Source organism: Rhinolophus sinicus, linkage group LG03 (genome assembly GCF_036562045.2).
Source record: "Rhinolophus sinicus isolate RSC01 linkage group LG03, ASM3656204v1, whole genome shotgun sequence".
In the NCBI taxonomy this organism is placed as follows: Eukaryota; Metazoa; Chordata; class Mammalia; order Chiroptera; family Rhinolophidae; genus Rhinolophus; species Rhinolophus sinicus.
The window spans coordinates 41,856,933-41,881,088 of NC_133753.1; the positions used below are offsets into that span (position 1 = coordinate 41,856,933).

The 24,156-nt window shown below is 33.4% G+C and overlaps 1 protein-coding gene across 4 annotated transcripts in view; it reads left to right on the forward strand.

Annotated features, from left to right (window-relative positions):
- MAP4K5 (mitogen-activated protein kinase kinase kinase kinase 5) overlaps positions 1 to 24,156 on the forward strand; it is a 90,150-nt gene that overhangs the window by 48,111 nt on the left and 17,883 nt on the right. For all 4 annotated transcript variants that reach the window (XM_074327484.1, XM_019725664.2, XM_074327486.1 and 1 more), the window contains exons 10-23: positions 535 to 666; positions 2,093 to 2,155; positions 3,993 to 4,074; positions 4,963 to 5,079; positions 9,284 to 9,362; positions 13,487 to 13,545; positions 14,432 to 14,493; positions 15,913 to 15,955; positions 16,563 to 16,716; positions 17,610 to 17,707; positions 17,865 to 17,906; positions 18,798 to 18,882; positions 21,426 to 21,505; positions 21,798 to 21,858. In XM_074327484.1, the coding sequence (XP_074183585.1) occupies positions 535 to 666; positions 2,093 to 2,155; positions 3,993 to 4,074; positions 4,963 to 5,079; positions 9,284 to 9,362; positions 13,487 to 13,545; positions 14,432 to 14,493; positions 15,913 to 15,955; positions 16,563 to 16,716; positions 17,610 to 17,707; positions 17,865 to 17,906; positions 18,798 to 18,882; positions 21,426 to 21,505; positions 21,798 to 21,858 (1,157 nt within the window). The remainder of the gene's footprint in view (positions 1 to 534; positions 667 to 2,092; positions 2,156 to 3,992; positions 4,075 to 4,962; positions 5,080 to 9,283; positions 9,363 to 13,486; positions 13,546 to 14,431; positions 14,494 to 15,912; positions 15,956 to 16,562; positions 16,717 to 17,609; positions 17,708 to 17,864; positions 17,907 to 18,797; positions 18,883 to 21,425; positions 21,506 to 21,797; positions 21,859 to 24,156) is intronic.

Here is a 24,156-nt window from a genome sequence, read left to right on the forward strand (position 1 = left end):
TTACCACAGACTGATAACAAGCAATTTATGTCCTAGATCAGTCTGTAGATCATACATTGAGTAGCACTGTCCTAACACCTATTCAGGTGTTCTGTGTTCTCTGTCTCCCGGCATTTACCCTTGTTTCCTCTGATTAAAATGTCCAGACCTCCCACTTCACTTAGCTCCCTACTAATTCATTCTTTAAGTCCCACGTCCTTTGAGAACTTTTCTCTGATCTTCATGGGGATTTAGGCAGTCTTTTCCCGTGTTATGTAACAAGACTCACAAAGCAGAAACTAAAGTAAGACAACACAGTTTTTCCTCAGAGCACTAGTATTCAGAGGAGAGGATTCAAGATTTTTAAATAATGAATTCAAAGAGTGCATGTGTCTGTATATGGTCTTTATAAGTCTTTTCTAGTAAAGTTTCTTCTTTCCTAGTGAATGCCTCTCTGCCACTTTCCCTCCAAGAAGTCTAGTGACTATCACAAAAGTAGCAGATTTTGTATCATTTTTAAAAAATAAAAACGGTGTATTCACTGATTCCTTCTAGGATGGCCCCAGAAGTTGCAGCAGTAGAAAAGAATGGTGGCTACAACCAACTCTGTGACATCTGGGCAGTAGGAATAACAGCAATTGAACTTGGAGAACTTCAGCCACCTATGTTTGATCTTCATCCAATGAGGTGTTCTCACTATTTACAATTATTCAGTTATTAATGAAGTCGTCTGGGATAGTAAAATACTAATGACTTTGTTTTCCAAGCTCATTTTCAAGTATGTTTAAGTAGTAAAGGTACTGTAAGGGACTTAGGGATAATCTCATCTAAAATCTGGTCTCGTATTGCTGTTCCTAAGACTACGGAGTAATTGTCTATGCTGTCTGAAACTTTTCCATAAAACAAATTGTCCTTAATAATCATAGTAGGATATTGCAGTTATCTATTTTTTTGTTAGTTAGCAGTTATCTTAAAAAAAAAATAGTTTTTAAGTCTTTACATTCGTTCTTCCATTAATTGAACTTGTTTCTTTTTTTGTCCTAAGTGGAATTATAAACAAATGATAGAATGCAGATGAGATTTTTTTCTATTCTCATTTAATTATGTTTTTTTACTTCGTCTAGGGATAATGAGTTAGCTATGCTTAGTATAATTATCATTTACAGTTTAAGATAAATTGTCTCAGAAAAAAATTTTTGAGGGCCTTTGAAAGCGTTTTTAATATTTTAAAGGAAAATATGAATTGGGCTAAAATTTAAACTTTTAAAATAAATTGTATAAAGTTAAAAAGAAAATAAACAGGATGGGGAACTTGTAACATGATAGACAGATTAATATATAGTACATAAAGAACTCATTCAAAGACTTTATAGGCAAAATATAGATTGTTTATAAGCAAGTAGCAGATACTAAAGAAATATGGAAAGCTGTTTCACCTCACAAGTACTGAAGTTATACAAGTTAAGAGATACCTGCATTTAGCTGGAATGCCAGTAAGTGCAGACCTTTAGGAAAATAATTTAGACATTGTTATGGGCCATTCAAATGTTTCCGTGGTTCCACTACTTGGAAATAATTCAAGGGAAAAAAGCTAAGAATTATCCATTTCAGGATAACAAGGAAAAAATTCTAAGTGTTCAATAGTTGCTGAATTGTTAAGCAAATTATTCAGCAGTCAATGGCAGCTGTTACCTATGTATAAACCAAAGAAACATGCAAAATTGATTATTAGTGAAAAAAGCAGAACATAATATTGCCTAATATTGTAGTAATTAGTTAATTTAAATAAAGACTAAAAGCAGAAAATTTTAAATAATGTCTTAGGGTGTTTGGAATATAGACCCTTTTTTTCAATTTTTCTTTATATATGAATCATTTAATTTTTTAAACGAGAAAATATTTTTGGTTTTTTAAAAAAAATTAAGGAATTTGTTTAGAAACATGGAAAGGCTTTTGTAGGAAATACTGAAATGGAACATTTTAGAACTTAAATCCTCAATCCTTCTATCCCCATACTCAAAGGTAGATTCTATGACAGAATATTTTTTCTGATTGTTAGATGTAGTAATAAAAGTGTTTTGGTATTGCTTTTTAATTGACGTTTTTGTTTCAGGGCCCTGTTCTTAATGTCAAAAAGTAATTTTCAACCTCCGAAACTAAAAGACAAAACAAAATGGTAAGTTAAATAACACACAGATTTATAGAATTTTACGATTGAAAGGGATACAGGTTCAGCTTTCTTATCTTGTAGATGATGAAACTGAAGCCCAGAGGCAGTAAACAGTTTACCTGAAGTTTCACATCTAACTTTCTTACAGAGCTATGTCAAGGATCTAGATTTTTCTAGGCAGTGTTCCTTTATAATATATTGCTCTCGTGAAACTCTAATCATTTTCTTATGTTTTGGTAGCTTGGGTAGGAGGTGTGGTAAGAAAAGGATTTGAAATAAATACATTCAGATTTTGGAGACTCATATTTTTACCCGGTATTCCTTTACTTTCATTAATTACAAGTTGACTTTCATGACAGGTGATAGGAAAAGCTTTCCCAGACAACCATAACACTTAAAATCAATCCTTATTAACTTTTTCTACCTTTCTTCCCTAATATTCAACAAGGTTATTACTTATTTTCATCCTAATCTCTTCTTTCTCATACAAAGTAAATCAGTGTGGTGGTTAATAAGGATATCTTCAATTAGAGGATAAAAATTGAATATTATTTTTGTGATAGTGTCCTCCCATGCGTTTTATAAAAGAAACTATGCAAATAACTTACCAAATTTTTAAATTCAGTAATTCTTTATCTGGATTACATGGATCTCTTCAGGGGTCCATGGGCCCCCCCAAATTTTGTATGTACATATATTCATATGTCAGGGTGACAGTTCAGATCTTATTTCAGATTCTAAGAGGCCTGTTCACAAAACAGATTTTAAGCTACTGTTTTATTTTTTTTTTAGCCTGTCTGCATAGTATTATTTAGGAGTCAGGTCATTCTGGGGATGAAGCCAGGAGCGAAAGGCAAATCACACTGTGGAAACAAAGGAGTTTATATTCTACTGCTAGCTGTATTCTTTTGTATTGACACGGGTTTCTTCCCATTCCTTCTTACCCCAAGTTTTAAGCAACTGAAACTGGAGGACTTTATGGCAGGAATGACTGAATATTCACTCAGGAATGAATGACTATTAGCTATAACAGGTGAATTCACGGTCAGGTTCCAGAGCAGTCATTACCACTGGAGTAGCTTTCCCAGTCTCAGGTACTATCACTCCATGTTATCTCCTCCACAAGTCACCAAATGTAATGCAGTGATTTGATTTCTCTGAAGAGAACTGCTGTGTGGTAATGACTAAGGTTATTCTCTTGTGTTTCTTATCCCATCCCTGTTCCAGTGGAATCTTGGCAAATACCCCTCTTTGGTATTAATTAATCATCAAAACACTATTCCTTTAATTTGTCTTTTTCTCTTCTCCACTTCAGTAATGCAGATGGCAGGAAAACTCTTCTGGGTGCTAAAATCACTCTCTCTTCCTTGCCCTTGTTTCTTGGAAATTTAGTGACCTTTTAAGTGTTTTAAACAATCTCTTACATTACTCACTCTACCTCTATGCTATCCAACTCCTTTGATATAGCAAAACACTTACATACTATATAAATTAGGCAATGAGAAAAGGTCATTTTGATTATTAAGTTTCAGCCCTAAAACACAAGACTATAAATCCTATAAATGATACAGCTACCTGTTTCTACTTTTTAGTGTGTTTTTTAGAGCTTGTATATTACTATTCTGTTTAACTGATGGCATTTTACTTATGGGATGAAACTGATATGTTTTCAAGGAATATACTATGCTTTGGGTTTAGTTCTTTGGCTTATATAGACCTAAAGTCCTAAGGAAAAAAATATGTGTTTCAGACTTTCTAACTAGTTGTAAGTTAATTTTACTTAGTAACACCAAAAAACTAATGTGAGTGAAATGTTTTTGTACATGTCTCTTTTTATTTGAAGGTCATCAACATTCCATAATTTTGTCAAAATAGCACTAACCAAAAACCCCAAAAAAAGACCAACTGCTGAAAGACTTCTGACTGTAAGTCATTGAAATTATAGGGGAATTTTCTGTAGTCCTGCATTAATTAGGCATATCACCAGAACAAGTGTATTTAGGTTTTTTAATATAAAAATGTTAGTGATCTCTTACAGCTGGGGTCAGCAAACTTTCTGTAAAGGCCAGACATTAAATATTTTAGGTTTTGTGGGCCATACAGTCTCTGTTGCAATTACTATTTTGCCACTGTAGCACAAAAGCAGCTATAGACAGTACCCACAAATAGGTATGGCTTTAATACCCAATAAAACTTTATTTACAAAAAGAAGCAGTGCACCAGACTTTGCCCATGGGCTATAGTTTGCTAATGCCTGCCTTTGAGAAAACTCTTAAAAATGTTGCCATCATCTAAAATTAATTGCTTTTCTTGGCTTTTTATGTAAATTTCTAGAATACTCTGTATCTGTTTGTGAAATACTTTTATAGTAGAAAAAGTCAATGATCACATCAATCTAAAAATCTTTATTTAAATGTCATAAAATTTGTGTCTGTACATTAACATAATTTTACTGAATTAAATGTATGCAAATGTAGAATATACATGATGTTTTCTTACTGTGATATGGACTATACCACAATGTTCATTTACATATAAGTATAACAACATGAGTAATAAATTTCATTGTTATAGCCAAGGTTCTAATTTTACCACCTAACATATTCATGTTATAAACTTTATAATATGTAATTATGGATTCTCTGATTAATGTTTTTACTAATACGTTTTCTAATTTATTTGTATTAGTAGGCTCCCATATGCTTGTGTCTGGTAATTACTGAATGGAAATGTACAAATGACATTTTATAACCCATAGATGTAAAGCATACTCATGAAGTTGTTTTGTTTTGTTTTGTTTTGTTTTTACTTAGCACACTTTTGTAGGGCAGCCAGGTCTCTCTAGGGCACTAGCAGTTGAACTATTAGACAAAGTGAACAATCCAGACAACCATGCACATTACATTGAAGGAGACGATGACGACTTTGAGGTAAGGAGTGTTTGCAGTCTAATATTTGAAAATAAATATTTTAATATGGCCTTAGAGTTTGTTTTCTAATTCACTGTTTTAAGTTAGTTAAAAAAGATTTAGCTACAAAGATTAATTAGCAATGTAAACTACACTTAACCTGCATATAATTACCAATCGATACTTTTTTAAATTTAAGTATAATGTACATAACATAATCATTTTTTTTTTTTTTTTTAACTTGAATTGTCTTTTTATTATAGAATTATAGGAGCTCTTTATACATTCTGGGCACAAGTACTTTGTCTGATACAGGCCTTACAAATATTTTTCTCCCAATCTGGCTTGACATAATCATTTCTTAATCCTAGGTCTTTCCAGATTTTTGTAGTTTCTTTACTATATAGATCATTAACAGAATACAAATAATTTTTTTAAATTGAGGTTTCAATAGAAATTTTATCTTTTTCAATACTTATTCAAAATTATTATATCTTACATAATGACATATAGAACTATCTATACTATGCTTGCCTTCTCTGAAAATATTGTCTCTGAAAATATTATAAAATTATTTTTTGAATATATCATGTTTAACAATACAATTTCCAAATCAGGAATGAGGGCCTTTTTCCCCTTTGGCAGGTTCCTATTTATGCCTATATATAAGACAACTGTATTTTTTCACTAGTGTCGTTTCCTCTTCTTCTATGATTCGTTTTTATCTCTTGTGTTTCTCAGAATCTGTCTCTTCCTTTCTATCTATGCCTTAATTTCCCTTTACATCACTACCTTCACTTCTGGGAAAACTATAGAACTAAACTTTATGTTATTCTTTATTGAATGAAATTTTCTGCTTCATGTTCTTAAGTTTTAAATTATACCCTGTAAGTGTCATGATAACTGCTAACACTCATTGGGTAGTCATTGTGTACCAAGTATTAGGCCAAATACTTTTCATGGTAATTCATCTAATACTCAAAACAGTCCTTTGCAATAAGTGCTATTACTATCCCCATTTTACAAATGAGAAAATGAAGAAAGAACAGAAGTACTTGCCCAAGAACATATAGCTAATAACTAGTGAAACCAGGATTTGGATCCAGGCAAACTAACTATAGAGCCTACTTACTCTCTTATTTAGTATACCATCATTTCTATATATGTACTTAAAGGAAATAGTCATTAAACAATCTTTGAAAACTAATCATTGCTTAGTATATAACATAGTCTTATGATGAATATTTTATTCACTGTTTAATGAACTTTAATTGAAAATATTAAATAAACCAGCCATACATAGTTTTTTTCTACTTAAACTATCATTTGTAGACTTGTAATAAGTTTTAATCCACTAAAAATTCAAGAAGTGTTTTAGCTTAAATGTAGAATTGGCTATTACTTGATTCCTTAATTAGTCTTTCACTGGTTGTAAAAATAACCAAATTCTTTTATTCCCCCACACCTTTTTGCTGGGCTTCACAGATCTACTCTACCTTCGGAGTTCTGTTTCTCTTTAATGATTATCACTATATTTTTCAATCCTTGAAACATAAAACCTTGTACCAGGCAGTTGGGGATACAATGATGTATAAGATTTGACACTGTCCCTGCCTTCAGAGAATTTATGGTGTAATCTCAAAGGAGATTCAGAAATATGAAAAAGTGACTTACAAGTTTGATATCTGTAATGGACTGGGAAACATAAGGTGCTATGGAGGCATATTAGGGACAAAAAAGGACTCACTATAGAAGTGATATGTAAGCTGAAAACCTGAAGGATAAATCGGAATTAGAGGAAGAGAACAGACAAAAGTGTTTTGGGCAAAGAGAGTAATTGCATGTTTGAAAACCTGGTTATAATAGAGAAGTCAGTGTACTTGAGGAACTAAAGATAAGTTAGTCTGGTTAGAGCAGAAAACAAGGAAGGAAGTGGTGGGAGACGATGTTACAGAGTGAGATACTAGCCATTTCAAACCATGTTAAAAATTTTGGCTTTAGTCTAAAGGCAATAGAACCTATTAAAAGATAAGGGAGTGACATAATCAGATAAGCACTTTTTTAAAGATCTAGAAGTCAAGTTAAAGAAATCTTTAGATTTAGGTGGTGGCATTTATTTTTTTAAATTAGTTTAAAAGGATAATTTTCAAATTCTAGTAGAAGTGAAACTAGATTAGAGTGTTTTGAAAGATAAGTATAGCAACTCATTTATGAAATTTAGTTGGGAAGCGAATAGAATAGAGCAATCACTGGAGGAAAGTGAGTTGGTGGGGGATTCATTGATTGATTTTTTATGTGAGGCAACAAAGTTTGAACAGGATTAAATGCTTATGAAAAGGGTCCAATAGATAGAAATAGAAGAATCACGAGAAGCAAGATGAATAGGCAAAGTCCCTGAGAAGAAGGAAGGAGAGGCTAGGATCTAGATTTTGTTGAGGAACTTGATCTCAGATAAAGAAACACTTCTCTTGCATTAGAGAGGGTAGTTGAGAGTATAGCTAGTACTTATCTTCTGTTTGATCATTTCTGTTTTCTCTGCGAAGTAAGTGGCAAAGTCATCTTCTAACAGTGTGAAGGAAAATGTGTATGTTTGAAGAGTATGGAGAAGGTGTGTTGAGCAGAATGAATGGGTTAAATGACTAGAGAAGTGTTGTGAGGAAAGCTGAAACCTCAGATGAGATGAATTTTCAGTGTGTTCTGCTGTGTAATTTTCCTCCAGCAGTGATTGTATCTCAGATGTGAACACAAAGGTGCTAGTTTAATTCATCCGAGGTTGTCATTTGGTCATGCCAGTGTGCTAAAGGACAGTGAGGCAAGAGGAATTTAGGATATAGCAAGAGATTGTTTGAAATTTTGGACCACCAGATATAACCTGGATAGGAAGAAAAGTGAAGATAGGAGAAATGTTGATGGAGAGTGAGAAAGTAATGGATCATTGGACTTGAGATTCCAATGTGGACATTAAAAAAGTGTAATGGGAATAAATAAGAGAGTATGCTCAAAGGATGAGTAGTTTGCAGTATAGTGTGAACTTGTGTATCAGAGCTGTTGACAGGGACCAGGGTATGGTCTTAGGAATAGAGAGTGCATTGAAGTATGAGAGAATGTCTTTTGAGATGAGATCAGAAAACGTTAAGTCCAGAACAGTGGGCTTTTGACGTCTGTTGGTATGATAATGAGTCTTGAAGTAGAGAAAAACACAGAGTCTGAATCCTCAGGCAATGAGAGTCGTCAGAAATTTGGTAGGTAGGGGTTGAGCTGAAGGCATAGTTTCAAAAGGATCGGGAACTTACACAAAAAGGTGGAAATGGTTAGCTTCTCCCCCATGATATACTACAATATTCTTAGTCCCACTGCATCCAGCATTTCTCCCTTTCATGCCCCTTGCATCAGATTACGCTTAAAGCTGACTCTGGTGATGCCACTCACTCCATTTCTATAAAATCTCCAAAAAACACCTTTGCCAAGAAAATAGAATTGAGAGCCCTGCCCTAACACTCTCATAATGGTCCTGCTTATCCTCAGTCTGTCCAGCTTTTCATCTCTTCACTACAACCAAATAATAACCAAGTCCAATTCCCCTAAACATGCCACAGTTTCCTTTAGTTCTTGCATCACTTTGTTCCTGTCCTTCCTGCTGCATTTCCCACATTGGTGCATATTTGATGCCTGCTTGTCCTTCAAGGCTCCAGATCAGATTACAGCTCTGTTCTGAAGAACTTCTGTACCCTTCAGGTGGAAGTCATTTCTCCTTCCTCTGGGCATTAGCAAGCAGTAAAAATAGAAAATCAACATTGCCTATAATCACATCACCCAGTGCCAACCCACAGATAATATTTTGCTAAATTTCCCTCCTGTTTTTACATTTAAATTTTTTCGTGGCTGAATTTATAATATACATAAATTTTTACTTAATGAATGGCACTTACCATTTTCTAACCTTAAAAGTATTTGTGTGTCTTATCTTCCTAGACTGTAAGCTCTTTGAAGATAAGATCTCAATCTGATTTTCTTTGAATGTTTTCAACATTTTATACTGAAATAAATAAATAAACTTTTAAAGTATCTTAGTGTTAATTGTATTTTTTGTTTGTTCTATAGTTCACTTTATTAGTAGGTAGTTATATTTGTCAATAAGTGAACATTTAATTAAAAGAGAAAGTTTGACCTTTTTAGTTTATCATTGAAATTTATAAAAGTGTATATATTATGCTTCTGTCCATAGCCCCATGCAATCATTCGTCATACCATTAGATCTACAAACAGGAATGCCAGAGCTGAACGGACAGCTTCAGAAATTAATTGTAAGTGTTTGGTGTATGTTTTCAATCGGTGGTTTTGCTGGGTTGAGCTGGGTATTCTTGTGGTTTTTTTAAATAATAAAATCTCAGATTAACTGAGGCTACCTACTTTAACATATCAGAATACCTCTAAAATAGAGGTTGCTGTTCTGTTTATAATGGAATTCCCTTGGTTTATAATTCAGTAGTTTTTATTTTCTAATTATAAAGGTAATATATGTCCATTGCAGAAATTTGCAAGTGGTAAAAATAGAAAATCAACATTGCCTGTAATCACATCACCCAGTGCCAACCCACAGATAATATTTTGCTAAATTTCCCTCCTGTTTTTTTACATGTACATTTTTACATGGCTGAATTTATAATATACATAAATTTTTACTTAACATTTTCAGAAGTATTTTCCACATATTAGCCTAGGCTTTATACCATTGTGTTTGTTGGTTGCATCCTATTTCAAAGAGCATTATTAAGAATAGGGACTCTACAGGTATCATATTTAGGAGATAGCAAGTGTCTGTCAACAATCCAAAACCTTCAACTGGCAAAGAGAAAAAAAAAGATAAGGAAAAAGAAAGAGGACAGAAAGTGAAAAATTATAGTACGCACCTTAAAGTATGACAGTGTCTCCGGTCATCTTGTTCCATGTCTCTTGGGCAAATAATCCATTTCATGCCGTCATCTTAATCCAATAGACTTGTGTGCAGACTGTCTTTTTGCATTCATCTGCCTCTGTAGATTCTTTGTCATCTCAAGTTGAAGGGGTCCTACTGAGAGAACTCCCTCTGATTTAAGGTTGGCCTGTGTCTCTATAATTGAGAGATACGGGAATACAAGGATCATCACCCATTTTACTGTTGTGTTAGTTGTTCACAGTACCTGGCAAGATTCTATTTGTTGAGGTTGAAAGCAGTTTTCCAGAAGGCAGTTTCTGAGTTTAATTAGGAAAAGGTTGTTTCAGAGGAAATGCTGCTTGGACATGTTTGAATATAAAACTGTGTGTACTGTATAAGTCTCAGCTGTGTTAGCCTGTAATAATGTAGAAACTGGAATTGGGGGTGGTATTCCCAGATGTACAAGATGCTCGGTTTTTGGTTCATTGGGAGAGAGACAATGAGCTCCTGAGGAAATTGATGTCATTGTCATTCAGGCCAAAACAAACAAACATTTTAGGCTGAGGAAGTCTAATAATTTCTGAAAGCTTACCCAACTTGAGTTTGGAAATTCCATTTGTCCCTTTTATCTTAACTAAGACTGAGGATGATAAAGACAGTGGAGATTTTAAATAAGATGTATTGCCTTACAAATCTCCTTAGTAACAGTTATAGGGAAGTAAGTGTTTATGTCACTGGAGAAGTGTTGTCAAATCAGGTAGGACACAAAAACTCCAGCAACTTTTCTTTGCCATTGTTCAAATTGAGGCTTTTTAGCAAACTTTGCTCCATCCTAGAAATAAATGCATAGTAACAAAAAATAAAGCCTTGGTTGACAGCAAAACTATGGAAAGTTATTTGAAGTACAACATACCCATATGTTCCCCTACATCAATATTTTTTTAAACTGTTAAACACGCAGTTGGTTACTACCAACTGCATGACATCCGTTTAGGTTTTTTTTTTTTTTTTAATTGGGGAATATTGGGGAACAGTGTGTTTCCCATCAGCTCCATGTCTTTGTCCTTCAATCTAGTAGTGGAAGGCGCAGCTCAGCTCCAAGTCCGGTCACTGTTTTCAATCTTAGTTGCACAGGGCGCAGCCCACCATCCCATGCGGGAATTGAACCAGCAACCTTGTTGTTGAGAACTTGCGCTCTAACCCTCTAACCGAGTCATCTGGCCCCCCCTCTGGCAGCTCAGCGGCAGCTCATTGTCTTCAATCTAGTTGTGGAGGGCGTAGCTCACTGGACCATGTGGGAATCGAACCAGCAACCCTGTTCAGAACTCGTGCTCTAACCAACTGAGCCATCTCGCCACCCCCTAGATTTTTTATTTAAAGACAGAAAATACCCAGGTGTATCATTTGAGTCCTTAATAGGTACTGCACTATGAAACTTTTGGGGATTTTTTGGTTTGTTGATTTTTTCTTTCTTTAGCAATTTGACTGATGTGCCTAGGTGCAGTTTTGTTTCTTAGATCTTCTTAGATCTTTGAGTTGATTTTTTTCATCAAATTTAGGAAATTTTGAACTGCTGTTTCTTCTGTTCTGCCCCAGTTTCTCCCTTTTTTTCTGGGACTCCAGTTTAAATGTTAGACCACTTGATGTTGTTTCACAGGTCACTGAGTCTCTATTCTCCATCTCCCATATATACACACTTGTGTGTTTTTTCTGTGTTTCAGCTTAGTTTCTCTCACCCTGACTCCAAGTCATTGATCTTTTTTCTGTGGTGTTTGGTCTGCTGTTTAAGCCCTTTAGTGAATTGTATTTCAGATATTGTATTTTTAAGACCTAGACTTCCATTGATATATATAGGCGTATGTATAAATATAATATACATACATATATAAAGTTTTTATTTCTCTACTGAGAATTTCCATCTGCTTACTTACTGTGTCCATCTTTTCTCTTGAATTCTTAAAGATACTTATAAAAGCTCTTCTGAAGTCCTTGTGTGCTAATTTCAACATCTGTGTCATTTCTTTTCTGACAAACTTCGCATAGTCTTGCTTTGTCCTGGGCAATTTAGTATTCAACCAAAGCCTTAAGGAGACCTCTTAGCATGTTTCTAGAGCTCCTTTATACAGCTTTCTCATTTCTGGTACCGTGCCCTTCAAATTCCCACTGCCTAAGCAGCCCCAAACTCCAATCTTTGTTTCCTACACTCAGTGAGACTGTTTCTCTCTCTTTGGGTTCTGCTTTCCTGTGCCCTAGTTTACAAAGTGCCTTTAGGGAAAAAGCCAGGGTGAGTGTGGATCTTACCACCATGTATTTCTCTTCTCTCGAGCCTTGTGGTGTCTGTTATCCATTGCCTTAGAATAGTTGCTTCCTATAGTTTGTGCACATACACACATATTTGTATTACATGTATGTAGTTTTTTATAGCAGAAGGATAAGTCCAATTCCTGTTCCTTCATTATGGCTACAATCTGCATGATCTTTTGGAGATAAATGAGGATTATATAATAGAAAACCTCCTACCTTTGTATTTTCATAGGCCAAAGATGCACCCAAAAGTACTGCCAGGATTTTCTTTAAAACAAAATAAAACAACTTGGGGTCCAGTCTACCACACAGAGCAATGGCATTGAAGGCTCTGGCATTCTGTGCCATAAGCCATGGTGGCAGTACCTTTAAGCTAGTGAGAAAGAATTTGAATTTTTTTTAAGGAATATTTTTCTTACATGTTAAAACAGCTTTAATATTCATGCTATTATAAATGAAATCTCATTTTCAATCAGTGAAACTGGTACATTGGGATACAGTCGACATTTTACTATATCTTTAATCCATATTGATGAAACATTTATGAAGCATTTTTTCTCTATGAACTTTTTTGTCTTGAAATTTTCTAGATACAGAATTCTTACTATTTAAAAAATGATATTTTCTTTCTTTTCTATATTTATACCTTCTATAATTCATCTCTAGACCTGATTGCCAGTATTTCTAGTTGTGACAAAAAAGAAAACAAACAAACAAAAACCAGTTCATCTCTGTCTCAAATAAGTGAAATGGTTCTTTGTGAATTATAGTAGTTATTGAATTAACATTTTTTTAAATTATGTTAAGAAACAAGCCATTAATGAACAAAGGCTTTTTATATTAGGTTATATTTGAAAAGTAGATACTGTATTTTAGGGAACGTCTTCCAAACTTTGATTGTAAATTTTATGACAATGTTTTTAATGTAATTAATTATGTATGTACTTTTTATTGCTTTATAAGTCTTGTTTTTAGGAATAAGGACAACTGGATTTTTTGAAAGTGCTTTTTTAAATGTATTTAGTTTACCAAGATTGTATTAGGAATCTTGCATAAAGAAATGGGTACTCTTTTAGTAACAAAATAAGAGATTTTGTTTTCTTCTTTCCTCTCTCCCTTCCCCCCCTCACCCCAATACACATGCTTCTCATTACATTTCTGAGATTAACCCTTTTAAGAGTTTGTGAATATCTGTTATATATTTTGCAGTTGATAAATTACAATTTGAACCTCCTCTGAGAAAAGAAACAGAAGCACGGGATGAAATGGTAGGAATTACGACTTTAAAGTACTTTACACATTAAAATTTGAGAAAAATTATAGTTAGATGTACTTTGACTAGGATACAGTGTGTGATATACCATTTTAACCATTCTTGACTCTTTGGAGACTTTTGAAGAATTTACCTGAAGTACTGTATATGGAATTTGATACTCAGCTTTAAGCTCTCAGGATCTTTTTTCTTATTGATTCTGTTAGGTTTGTAGTACATTTTTGCATTGCCTTACTATTTTTAATAGTTATTTGTTAACATAGCTTCTTTTTTAACCATTGCTCTTATTCTGAGAGTGCTATTTAGTTAACCTTTTCCTTATCTGAAAGGAAAGAAGTAATAGAACAAGATATTATTAGAGACAGCCTCGATGTTATCTTAATCTATTTTATTTTTAAGCTTTAGTAATAGTTTCTAGAGTAATTGTCTTCTATTAATGGATTTCTTCCTCCTTAACCTTCTTACTACAGTATGTGTATTGTTGTATAATAAACCCTCAATGTCGATGCTAGTACAAAAAACATAATAGCACCAATAAATTAATGATAAAATAATAATATGTTTAATTCTCCATGTTAATGGAGTAGTGATGCAAATCAGTTAGGTTTTTCTGTTTTGCTTTGGATATACTAACACATTGGTAAAGAGGGCTTCACACTTGAAGCTATATTTAGTATGTTTATGGCATTTCTTAAGTTTTAGTCAACTGATGAGTCATTGACCTAAATATGTCAAATGACAGCAAATCTAGCGGGACATTTAAAAATTGATTGAATGCCAAGATGATTAACAATTATGATACTGAATGTTTTCTTGAATCAAATAAAATGATTAATATCTGTTAATAAGGTAACATTTTAATCTATTTTATACCTTCAAAGGGAGTATCATCAGATCCAAGCTTTGTATTACAGTGGAATTTTGATGGTGCAAATACTGGAAAGTAAGTTGTTTACTAATATAATAACTTTATTTTACTTGATTATGTAAGAGCAGTATTGGGGGGTAGTGATTTATCCTAATAAGGTTTAATTTTCATTCTTAAAACGGTTGTACTATGCCTCTTGGCAGTGTAAAGCTTCTGACTTTTTTTTTTATTACCAGAAGGTGTCATGTGTTGATCTTTCAGGTTTTGGGGTTTTGTTCTTTAAATTAGAATCTAGTATGTGTAATGTTAATATACTGAAAGATGAGCCACATGATGTCATGGGAAAAAATATACTGTATAGTAGGCGTCAGAAAGCCCCAATTTAATCTCTATAATGTAGTTACTTCATATGCTTGATCTATCTTCCCTCAGCAATTAAGTGACAAGGATAGCCTAGATGAGTTGTTCCGAACCGATTATGCATTGCCGTGCCTAGAGAGCTTTTTGGAAATACAGATTCCCGGGCCCCCACATTAGGCCTGTAGATCTAGGTAACCGGGCCTATAAGCCACATCTGGTCCACTGCCTACTTTTTATACAGCCCACAAACTAGAATGGTATTTACATTTTTTAGTGATTGAAAGAAAATCAAAAGAACAGTGATATTTTGTTACACATGAAAATTAGGTGAATTTAAATTTCAGTGTTTATAACTGAAGGTGTGTTGGAAGACAGCGAAGCTCGTTAGTTGATATATTATCAATGGCTGCTTTCATGCTACAACAAAAGAGTTAAGTAGTTGTGACCACTGTATGCTTTGGAAAGCATACAATATTTACTGTCTGGCCCTCTAGAGAAAAAGTTTTCCAACCCCTTCTATAGAATACAATCTTTGGGACTGGAATCTAAGAATCCTGAAAGCTTCCCAGTTGATTGCAATGACTATGGTAAATGAATGGAACCAGTAGGCTAGATCAGTGATTCTCAAACTTTGAGGTGCCTGGAGGATCACCTGGAGATCCTGTTAAAATGCAGCTTCTGATTCAGTATGTCTAGAAGATGTGTTTATAGAGTTTCCAGGTGATGCCAAAGTTGCTGCTCTGTGGACCCCACTTGGAGTAGCAAAAGGCTTGATGATGTGGCCATTTGAATCTGTGATTCACTGTGGGTTCCTAAAATTCTGTTTTTCGAAATTCACTAAAATTCTGACTCTTTTTTACTAAGTTAAATTTTTATTACATATTAATTGTAGCAAAGCATAACCATAAAGTAAAAGTCTTTGTGTTCACTGTATAAAAATCTCTATTTTTATTGTTATACAACTTGACAGAAGGAGGTCTTAGGTCTTCCTGTAGATTTTAAAAATATCGTGTACCATGATCTAATCGTCTTTTCTATCCCCTGAATATAAACAGATTTTAATGCACATTTAATGGTGTCACCATGTAACAATCATTTATCACCATCTAAATTGCATTTTTCTCTTTGTATTAGATCAACCTCAAAACGCTCAATACCACCTCCCCTACCTCCTAAGGTGAGCTGCTGAAAGATTTTAAACAATAAATTCTTCTTTAAATAATAAATTAAAAAAATAATTTGATTGACTTTGTTAAATTCTCTTAAATATACTTCAAATAAATAGTTTTCAAGAGGGGAGTATGAAGATGTAAAATATATATTAAAAGAGATTTCATGACAAATACAATGTTTTAAGAGCTATTAGAAAAAGGCAAAAATAGATTATTACTCATTTGAGAAAATACTTGGCTGCACGTAGAAGGGAGTTCATTTACATTCCTCATTTATTACTACAGTCTGACATTTCAGCAGAGTCATACTTCATTAAGTCATTTTCCTTGCTTGTTTCTAGGTATTAAAATTTTGTGTATTGTTTAGATAATTTTATCAGTTATAAAATTTTTATCAGTTGGGTTTGGCTGGGATTGATTAAAAATCACATGACAAATTCATGGTTGTGTTGGGACAGTAATTCAATTCTTGCTCACTTAGCCCAGTAAATTAAACTATATAGAGGAAAGAAAAAAAGGCATATCCCCTAAAGTCTTTGATGTGTAATGATAATGAAATATTACTGTTTTATATCCAAATTTGTTAAAGTACTTTTGTCTTATCATCACTAGCCAAGGATAAACAGTTACCTTGAAGATAACCTCCTAGATGAAGAAAAGTCATCGACTATAAAGCGCTGTCCTGATGCAGAGAACAGAGCTCCCCACGTTCTCAGAAGACAGAGTAGCCCAAGCTGTGTTCCTGTAGCTGAGACTTCCTCTCTTGGTATGGCTAGCAGTACTAGCAGCCCTGGAGTGCATGCAGCTAGATAATGTGATCTGGGTAAATCAATCAGAGTGAAAACTGATAAGAAAGCCATTTTATTCATATTTTAAAGAATGTCTGTGTTCTTTAGTTAGTATCTAAAGCTTTGTGAAGGTTCTTTAAAATTCCACATGGATGGGCTATAAATAGAGCCCAATTCAACCCTAATTTGATCCCTTACTAAATATTATAGGATCTAGAAAGATGAGTGGATGTTCCTGCCCTTCAGAAGTATAGGATTTATAGCAGAAGTTATACCCATGTACACATAACATTAGCTAATACAGTTTGTATAAGGGTCTCCTATAATAATTAACTATGTAATAGAAGATGAATATGTATATTTCTGAGGGAGATGAGAGGTACCCTCTTGCAGAGTATTAAAGGGCTTGGTGAACCTTCAGTATGTGGAGCCAGTGCTGACAGGCAGTATTAGAGAACAAGAGAGACTGAGCAAATGCGCTGAAGCAGGAAAGCTTGAATTATGTTGGTATGGAATGATAGAAGTGTGAGCTTTTGAAGAGTATGTACTGGGATATAGGACTAAGAAGGTAGATCGAAGTTCAATTATGAAAGGCCTTGAATATCAGCATCAGTAGGTCAGATTTCATTTTTCTTTCAATATGAAAAGACATTTGTTGACATGCATTGAAACCACTGCTAACGATGCCCTGCCAGCTCCACAGAACCCAGAGATAGGCACCAAAGATGCTTTAACTCATCTGATGGTAGAGAGTATTTCCCAATAAAGAGTTACCAAATGGAAAACAAGTATTAGGGGAAAGGGAAACTTATTTTTCAAGGAAAGTACTTGTTTGTATGTTCATTCAAGTTTTAACCATGGTTCTCTTTAGGAAATGGTGATGGTATCTCCAAACTGATGAGTGAAAATACAGAAGGATCAGCACAAGCACCACAGTTACCACGTAAAAAGGACAAGCGTGATTTCCCTGTAGGTATAAGAGGCATTTGGTGATTAGTAGTAACTACTACTATGTTTATCATATAAGGGGCATAGTCTATTTAATTGAAGAATTTGAATAACTGAATTTCTAAATGTGTAAAGTTTTAAGAGGTCTTACAGTATTAAAAATTATTTTCCCCCACAGAAACCAGTCATTAATGGCCTCCCACCCACCCCAAAAGTGCTGGTAAGGAATATTTTTTATGTGAACCACTTGCCAGTTTTTCTCTCTTTAGAAGTAGCGGAAATTTGTTTATTTGCTATTTTGACATTTGGTCTTGAGCTATTAAAGGCAAGATTCATAAAATACAAAGGCATTAAATGGATTTGGATATACTACGTACCCTAATCTGAGTGAATTGGTTAGAATTCGGAGTTTCACTTTTTGAATGCAGGCAGTTGGGTTCTCAGATTAGCCTACAAAGGCCAATTTAATTTTAATGTGATGATATTAATAGTACTTTGTCCTGTTCATTATATGGGTTAAATATCTTTCTACCCCACAGCCATTTTCACATTGAACTGTGCATGCACAGTAAAAAGGAACAGGGAAGCTTATCTTAATGCTTGTTCTCTGGCCCTTCACTAGAACTTATCTGTAAGGTGGTTCAGCCAATCACATGAATGGGATACTTTATAAATTATACCTTTTTTCATGAAAAGTCTAGGATGTAATATAAATATTAGTCTTTTTGTCTGTTATCAGTATTAAGGAGTTATACTGCAATTATAATCACTACAGTGCTACTAGATAAAATCATCCATTATTTCACATTATTACATGTTAGTCTTAAAGATAAGTAGTAACTTAAAATTCCTAGAATGTATCATTGATGTATGTAGATGTTTTGATAAATTTGATATTTCTGTCCTAAAATATGGATTATACAAAGATAGAATATGAGATTCTTGGTAGAAGGAGTTAAATTATATCAAAATAAGAATTTTGTTTTGTAATGAAACCATAAGTATATGCAAATGAGAGTCAGTTTAGCATTTCATAATCTTGGCTATTTTCTAAGAATATATAAAATTATTTAATCAAGTAAGTCAAAAAATTTTTTTCTTTATAAATAAGATGGGAGCATGTTTTTCCAAAGTTTTTGATGGCTGCCCTTTGAAAATTAATTGTGCAACATCCTGGATACATCCTGATACGAAAGGTAAAATTTCTGAACTTTGATATACATCTCCAGTAAAATATTTGTTATGGGAAAGGCTCTTTATGATCAATAAACTGAGGTGGTTTATTTTTAAAATATTATTTAGAGCCTAAATAGTGTAGGTACCTGCAACAATCCAAGCAGGTAAATAGAATTTTGGTTTAAGGCATTAGAATTTAAGAGAATACAGGAACTGTTCCTGATTAAAGGAGGCCAAAGAGACATCACAACTAATTGCAACCATAATTTGAGATTCTCTTTTATGTAAAAAGACAATATTGGGACAATTGATAATCTCATAAGTATAGTCAATGGATTAGATAATTGTATAATTTCAGTGTTAATTTCCTGATTTTGATCATCGTACTATGTTATATAACTTTTTTTCTTTTTCTTTAAGAAATGCACACTGACGTATTTAGGAGTAAAGGGACATTTGTGCTTGTAACTTACTTGAAACAAAAAACCAAAACTATTCAGAAAACGAAAATGTGTATATGGAGAGAGAAAGAAGGATATTTCCAAAGTAATAAATGTTAACATGTGAAATCTGTGTGAAGGATATTCAGGAATTCTCTGTACTGTTACAGCTTTTGTGTAAGTCTGAAATGATGACGAATAGAATTTATTTTTTAAAAATTTAGACTGTATATTTTTAAACTGAGGAAGCATAATACATAGAGGCAAAAAGGTGGAATCAAATAGATTGAGTTTGAATTCCTACTCTGTTGTTACTATGTGGCTTGAGAAAGATACTTAACACCTCTAGTTCTCAGTGTAATCATTTATAAGAGAAAAACTCTTAATGCAACGTACCTGGTTTCAGGGAAGCAAGGCACCTGCCTTGGGGGGTCTGGCAATTAGGAAACAGGTTAGGCAGTAGAGGGTGTTCAGGAAATGTTTGTTTCCGCTTCAACCCACTATTAGAAAGTATAACAGAGAAAAAAATGTTTTTAACAGTAAGGAAATGATTTCTTTGTGTGTTTGTAAATTTCATTTTGATGTAATTTCAAACTTACGAAAAGTTAGAAAAATAGTACAAGAAACTCCTGTTTCTATTTTGAATCATCAGTTGTTTCTGTTTTGCCCCATTTGTTTTATATGTGCATTTTTTGCTGAATCATTTGAGAATGAGTTGAAGACATGATCGTCTTCTCCTTATACTTTAGTTTGTATTTCCTTGGAGTAAGAATCACCTCTTACATAACCATAGTACAATTATAAAGATCAGGAAATTTATCATTGATGTAATACTATTTTATAATCCACAGTCCATATTTAAATTTTATTAATTGTCCCAATAATATCCTTTGTCGCTCACTTCTCTCCCCCCACCCCTTTTAAAGTTCAAGATCACATGTTGCATTTAACTACTATGTCTCTTTCGTCTCCTTTAGTCTGGAACAGTTCATCAACCTTTCTTTCTCTCGCTTGGTGTTGACATTTTTGAGGCTACTTACTTTGTAGACTGTCCCTTAATTTGGCTTTGTCTGATGAGTCCTCACGCTTAGATCAGGTTATTTTGGCAGGAATATCACAGATGTGTTACTGTGCTCACCTCAGTGCATCATATCCAAAGGCATATAGTATCAGCTTGTCCAAATAATAGTGATACTAACATTGACCAGCAGAGTAAGATGGTGTTTACTAGCTTTCTCCACTGTCAAGTTACTATTTTTCCTTTTCTAATTAATAAGCAATTATTTTATTAATTTCCCAAACTAATTGATAAGTAATTAGTGGGGAGATATATTGAGACTATATTAAATATCCTCTTATCAGATTTTCACCAACTAGTTTTAGCATCCATTGAAAATCCATTGACATCTATTGACAATTTCCCTTCTTTCCTATTTATTCATTTATTTTTATCAGTTTGAACTTATGAATTCTGTTTTTTTAATTCAGTGAGGTATGATCTGTCACTCTTATTATTTAATTTAACACTTAAATTGTCAGAATTTTTGAGTAGTGGGAGCCCTTGTGTTCTTTGTTTGATATGTCCTCGTCGTGTTTTGAGCACTTCCTTACTTTCTGGCACAGCAAGATTTCTAGGCTCATCTTATACTTCCCTTGCCCCAGAATTGGAATCAGTCTTTTCTTTAAGAAGCCATGTTTTTTTATTTATTTAAGTGGTAAATATTTAGAAACCAAGGTCTGGACACTAGGTGTACTCATGGTTTCTGGTGTGTCATAATTTATCATTTCTATTTAATTTGTATTTTTCTTGTTCAAAGAGTATTTGAGATGTCTGCAAAAATATATAACTATAATAAAAAACCTTAAGATACAAAAATTATGTTGAAAGGAAGGATTGTGTAGTAAGATAAAGCCAAATGAGTTAGTAGCAGAGAATATATCTGCTTTTTAAAAGAAATGGGGAAAGAGGTAAAAGAGGTGACATGGATTTTAGAAAATAATTTTTCTTTGGATGGGTGGGTGACTGTGTAACTCTTAATGCCATTAAAACATAGAGCCATTATTTTAGTGAATGGTTTCAGAAAATGATAATAAATTTCAGTGATTTATCTCAACTATTTTAGATCAGTACATTATATTTGGAACTGAAGATGGTATTTACACATTGAATCTCAATGAGCTACATGAGGCAACAATGGAACAGGTACATTTAGGAGTTTTAACTCAAGAAATTAGTTTGGGTAAATTGAGTAAAAGAAATATCTTAATTTTAAACCAATTTATGTGGGCCTCAGTTTTAATTTTTATGATTTAAATATTTAGAGGTGAAATTGTATTATTTTACTTGTTCATGTTGAAAGTTTTTCTGTACCGTTTTGGTAATTTACTGAAAGATTGAAAATAGTTATTTTTGATACTATTTCAGACTGTTAGAATTTGGAAGTTAAGGGGTAAGAGAATGAAAATTGAAGAGTTTTAATCTTTTTTCTTTATAGTTATTTCCACGGAAATGTACTTGGCTCTATGTTATCAATAATACTTTAATGTCATTATCAGGTATGTATATGATGAAAATAATGTGGAAAATAAATCATAGACAAGATGAGAAGTGTGATTTTAATATACATTATTTTAAAATATTATTTGTTCATTTGGGTAACTAAAGTATAATAACTTTGAGACTTGCATATGTTTTCTACAACTTAGAATGAGAAAAAACTTTGAAAACTGACCCTGTCTTCAGTTAAGGTAGCACTTCCCAAACCTGCCCAGGGTGTAAACACCTGAGAAATGTCACAGTGATTGTCACCTGAGGCCATTCCCTTCCACTCAGCTGCCTCTGTTATCACTGTCATCATTCCTACCCTCTGTTGAGAATTAACAATTGAAGGGAAAGAATCAGAGGATCTAGCTGCTTTCTTTTTCTGTGATCTTGAGCAAGTCACCCTCTCTTAGCCTCAAGGATGATGGTAACTAACAATCACAGTTTCAGGAGGTTGCTGTGAGGATTGAATGAGATGATACCCAGAGTGCGTGGGACACTGAAGACTTACACAGATGTTTCCTGGTAGAATTCATGTTATTCTGGACCACATAGTAACCAACCATCTTCGACTTCAAAGTCTTATACACAAGTGGGTTGCAGAGCAACCTATTCTAATTGTATTTTTCTTCTTATGGTTGTTGGAGATGGTTTCGTGGGTGGAGTTGTAGGCTTTTTTTTTTTTCAATTGTTAACCTACCAAAACCTATTTTTTTTTTTTTACATTTTAGATTTAAGTAACTAGAGATTTGCCGCTTGCTTTCCTCCTGATAAGAGAGCACAGGATAGTTAATTATTTGTCTGTCCCTTAATTAATCCTAATGGTATATTAACTATTAAAATAGCACTCTCCCGCTTCTCCACTTTGAATAATTGAGTAATTTCAGTATTTCTTAAATTTTTTTCAATTCTTTTGTTTGACACTCTCTTGTGCTCTTCGTCTCAATAAATTATGTGAGGATTCTGTTCCTACTCTATTTACTGTACTGTCAGGCTTCTCAGTATTAAGTGTACCTTTCAGCTGCTTACGCTTTAAAGCGTCAGGGCTGGTACACATTCTTACTCAGTGATAGATAGATTGTATAAATTGTGGCCTAATAACCAATTGCCTAACTAGAGATTTTTCAGGAATTCATATATTTCAGCTGATGACAGTGTTTACGAAGAGCATATTTGATCGTGCATAAATGGCTTCTAAAAAGCTAGGGTCCTCCAAAGAGTACTTAATTTTTTTTATTTTAATTGTGCTTCTACCCAATGTTTTTACTTTTGTTTAACAATATATTAATATATTAGTGTTATTAAGAAAATAAATATAATCCAATTCTGTTTCAGTTAACAATTCTGAATTGCATACATATAAGCTCACTGTTCTCTAACTCTCTTACTACTTTTATCCCTACTCATACCTCTCTTTGGAAATGAGCTTAAAAACTACACAGAGTACATCTTACATATTTATAAAATAGCTACAGGAAAACAGGGAAAAGTTAGCCTATTAATTAGTTCTCTCCATACTCTTGTTAAAATGGTCCATAAAACTAAACAAAGGTAGATAGCAGAACTTAATTGGAAAAAATACTATTAAGGGTCTGCGTTTGTGTGGATGGCTATGCACACATGCACGTACCTGTGTGTTTAGCTGCCTAGCTAGCTAGGTAGCTGGCTGTTTATATAGGGGGAATGGAGAGAAGGAAGGGTGCTACAATATTAGGCAGACTGAAAAAATACAGAGAATTTTGTTCAGGATAAGACTATATATATTAAGTTTTCTAATACTAAAGTGATAAATACTAGTTTGTGTTACAGTACCATGCCATGTATAATAAGGAATCAAAAGATAACCCCATGCGTAACACAGTTATGATTTTGATTATATGGAAATAATCCTGTGACTTTCTTATAATAATCACTGTTATCCTTATATTATGACATATATTAGTTTGCTTTACTTTTCTTAGTATTTCAGTCTGTTATAAAGACGTCATTCACAATCACTTTTAATCCAAGGTAATTTGAAAAATTATTGATAAATAGGTCTGTCCCAGAAAGTAATATAGTTTTATAGAATTTTCCGTGTTACACTAAAGTAATTACATGCATATTATTGTAACTCCATTTATTGTACAACAATGTTTAACAACTTCTTTTTCTGTCTGGCTTAATTAAAGTTTACATATATTCTGCCCAGATCACCTATTAGTCAAAATATACCTAATTTTTGTATTAAGAAACACAATTGTTTACTTTCTTTTTTAAATGAGTTTTAAAAACTCATTTTACCTATTATCTTTCAAACTGATAATAACTGG